The sequence below is a fragment of the Tupaia chinensis genome, unplaced genomic scaffold (assembly GCF_000334495.1).
Source record: "Tupaia chinensis unplaced genomic scaffold, TupChi_1.0 Scaffold000213_1, whole genome shotgun sequence".
In the NCBI taxonomy this organism is placed as follows: Eukaryota; Metazoa; Chordata; class Mammalia; order Scandentia; family Tupaiidae; genus Tupaia; species Tupaia belangeri.
The window spans coordinates 689454-693543 of NW_006159688.1; the positions used below are offsets into that span (position 1 = coordinate 689454).

Here is a 4090-nt window from a genome sequence, read left to right on the forward strand (position 1 = left end):
TAATAATTTGCATAAATATGTATTTTTAGGCTATAAACAATATGGCAGCATGGCCCAAAATATCCATATACATTTGAAGATTGCAATTAAAGTTCACTGATTATATATAAAGTAAACAAGTAATAATAGTTACAAATTGCCCTTAGATGATCGGTAAGAGCATATAAAATACAGACATTGTATTTGTGATAGCAGTATCTCTAACCGCTATGTAATCTCACTCACGCTATGTCACACCAGATACACAGATCAAAGTTGAACATAAAGAATGCAAAGGATGTTACATACTGCCACCATGGAGAGATATTTTAAGTTTTACAATCCTGAATATGAGAACTAGGAGGTCAGGGGAGTTGGTTCTGTCATTACTAACCAAGTAATAAAAACCATTGACTGGATTAATAAAACTTTCAATAAAGATGTAAGAATATTTCTGTGACTCATAAAAAATCTCCTTCTATTCCATAGTCCCCCCCATCCTGTGCCAATCACACTATGTTTACCAATGTTCTCTGTACAGTCATGTCATTTTCACCACTGGCTGAACTTTATGTGACCTATCCTTGCTAATTCCTGGAAATTCATTAAGATTGAGTGAAAACTTTACTTCCTCTGGGAAACCATCTCAGGTTAGCACCAAATAAACTTTATTGTCTTCAACAACACTATATTTGTACCAGCATCATAGTCAAGGAATGTGTAAACACATAACTGTACTGAATCAGACTTTTCATTGCTCCAGACTAAGAAATTTGCTATACTTGTGTGTATGTCATTAGTCTTACAAAAATCCCAACCACACTGAAATAATCACAAAATACATGTTGAGGAACTAAAGAATTATTTAAATAAATGTGTGTGTTCTCTGGCCCCTAATAAATGGTCAGGAATGTAACTGAACGCAACTTTAGGTCATCAGTTTCAATTTCTGCTGCACAAGCTTAGTGAGGATGCCACATGTGGAGATTGGGTTGAACCTATGCTGAATCAAACACTATCAAGAAAGCGTGATTTTTTACATAAGTAGCTCATCTGAGACTATTTCACTAATATCTCTATCCTAAAGTTAATACAAAGAAATAACTCTGCTGATTAAATGCTTAAACAGTGAGTATTTGCTGTAGCAATGAAACTAAGATTCAGAGTAAACCGAAATTATATCTGATCTTCAGTTCAACCACGTAACACTGTTGTGTGGGGAAATGAACTGGCTTTTCTGAACATTGTTTCTTTAGATATAGAAAATAAACCTACAGGAAAGAAATAAAAACCCCTTCTTCATGAGAACACAGAAGAGAACCATTCACAAAATACATTAACTCTTGGACCATGAAGACGGCAGGAGTCATCATGATTCTACATTAACTTTTCCCGATCACCTACAGGTGGTTCTTGTAATGATAGAAACAGGAGAAAAGGAAGAAAAGCAGGGCAGGAGGGAAAAAAAATCACCTGTTTGTCCCTGCATTTTGGCAGAGCCTGAATTTGGTTACCTGCATTCAAATCCGAGGGTCTGCATGTTCATTCAGTATTTCAGAGTCCAGTGAAACTCCTCCTTGGATCAGATTCCGCCTCCCCACTGATAGCTTGAACCAACATAGTCCACACAGTTCACAGGAAAGAGTCAGAGCCCCCACGGTTCAGCTAGTTCAGCTAGTTGATGACATAACAAGGACAAGGTGGAAACAATGCTGCAATCCACAGTTCAGAGCCCTTAGTGCTACATACCACTGCCTCCTACAGCAGGAAATTCTTCCTCTTGGGAAAAAAAATAGATCACTGTTCAGATTGTTAAAACCTCCATAGGTTCATACTACAGTGTTTTCTTACATAGCGTAGAAAAATAACTTATAATAATAATAATGAGACATATATAAATAAAAATAAAAACCAGAATATAGTACTTTTATTGTTTTCCCTTTAGGAAAGCCAGAACCTTTTCACACCCAATGCTGCTTGAGTGACAAAAAGAAGGGAAAATTTTCTTAAAGCAGAATTTAAAGAGAGAGAGAAGAGACTTACTACAATAGACAATTTCTACCCAAAGCACCAAACTGATTCTTAATAACTGAATCTTTTTTATAATATGCTATGGAAATGTCACTGCTTAACATATTTTTCTTTTCCAAAATAGTGCCATTAATAAATAGAAAGAATTAGTGAATAACTTTGCATGTGATAATGTTCATCAATCGCAAAACTAATTGCTACCTTAAAAATGTGAAGAACTCAGCAATCTGCAAACACCAAAGTCAGTGAAGAAGCTCATGAACTGCATTCTCGGTGCTCAGTAAGAAATGTAATAAAGAGAGGACTCCCCTCATAGGACACAGCTTTAAACAAAAGAGAAAATGAGAGGATGATTCAATGGAGGTGGAAAATTGCACCAGGGTCAAAGAATTTGTTTTCCTTGGCCTGACCCAGAATCCAGAAGTGAGCTTGGTCTTATTTCTTTTCCTCCTTTTGGTCTATGTGATAACTCTGCTGGGAAACCTCCTCATCATGGTCACTGTGACCTGTGAGTCTCGCCTTCACACCCCCATGTATTTTTTGCTCCGCAATTTATCTGTTGCAGATATCTGCTTTTCCTCCATCACAGCTCCCAAGGTTCTGGTGGACCTTCTGTCTAAGACCAAGACCATTTCCTTCAATGGCTGCTTCACTCAGATGTTCTTCTTCCACCTTATTGGAGGGGTGGATGTATTTTCTTTGTCAGTGATGGCGCTGGATCGATACGTGGCCATCTCCAAGCCCCTGCACTATGTGACCATCATGAGTAGAGGCCGTTGTGTTGGGCTCATTGTGGCCGCCTGGGTGGGAGGTTTTGTCCACTCCATTGTGCAGATTTCTCTGTTGCTCCCGCTGCCCTTCTGTGGGCCCAATGTCCTTGACACTTTCTACTGTGACGTTCCCCAGGTCCTCAAACTTGCCTGCACAGACATTTTTGTACTTGAGCTGCTGATGATTTCCAATAATGGGATGCTCACCACATCATGGTTTGTTTTACTCCTGGTGTCCTATTTGGTCATATTACTGTTAGTGAGGTCTCAGACAGGAGAGGGAAGGAGGAAAGCCATCTCCACCTGCACCTCCCACATCACCGTGGTGACCCTGCATTTTGTGCCCTGCATCTACGTCTACGCCCGGCCCTTCACTGCCCTCCCCACAGATAAGGCCATCTCTGTCACCTTCACGGTCATCTCCCCTCTGCTGAACCCCTTGATCTACACTCTGAGGAACCATGAGATGAAGTCAGCCATGAGGAGACTTATGAAAAGACTCAGGTAATAGATAGTTTCCTCCTTACTATTTCTGAAAATGTTTGCCTAGCTAATACATACTTTTTTATTATTATTAGTTTTTAATTTTTGCCATAGGTTACATGCACTCACTGGAGAGAGACAGAGAAGAAAACTAATAAATCACTCCCCAGGGTGATAGCCACGCTTCAATTCCTTTTCCTTCATGCTCTTCTCAGGATTTGGGGCATACACACACAAGCCTGGTGTGTTTTTCAAGCCACCAGTTCCAGGACTCAAACCACACAGTTATGTGAGATCCAGTGCCTTAATCTCTAATGCACCTGCTAGCCCCCTAATAAGTTCTATTTAACAAGTGATTTCTGTTTTTTTTTTTTTAGACAGAGAGAGAGATTTTTGTTACTAGGGCTCATGCACTCTGCAGAGAGACAGAACATGAGGCATCACCTCTTTACACTGGGAGGATGACCGCACTGCAATTCCTTCTCTACCATTCTCCTCTCAGGATCTTGGGCACACACAAACATGAGTGAGTTTTAAGCTGTCAGGTCCAAGACTTGAACTGTAGTCGACTATGTAGGAGTCCAATGATGTAACCATTACTCCATCTGCTGGTCCCTTCACAAGTGATTTCTCATTAATTTTTTATTTCTACTTGCAAGATATGCATGATCAAATACTCTGATTGTTATGCCATAATAATAAAAAAAAATGAGCTTTGGGCCACAGAAGAAAATATAGAAATAACATTGTTATCAGGAAAGGTATATATTGCTTTGGAATACAGCCTTGGAATAAGTAAAGGAAATGGATTCAAAATAAATGCAAAC

At 39.3% G+C, this 4090-nt stretch overlaps 1 protein-coding gene across 1 annotated transcript; it reads left to right on the forward strand.

Moving 5' to 3' along the window:
* Window positions 1–2367: 2367 nt before the first annotated feature.
* LOC102484865 (olfactory receptor 4D10) lies at window positions 2368–3288 on the forward strand. Its single transcript, XM_006147432.1, has one exon. The coding sequence runs from the start codon at window positions 2368–2370 to the stop codon at window positions 3286–3288; it is 921 nt and encodes a 306-aa protein (XP_006147494.1).
* The last annotated feature ends 802 nt before the right edge of the window (window positions 3289–4090 follow it).

Excerpts from the sequence above, each read along its gene's own strand:
- LOC102484865 (XM_006147432.1), top strand. The coding sequence starts at position 2,368 with ATGGAGGTGGAAAATTGCACCAGGGTCAAAGAATTTGTTTTCCTTGGC.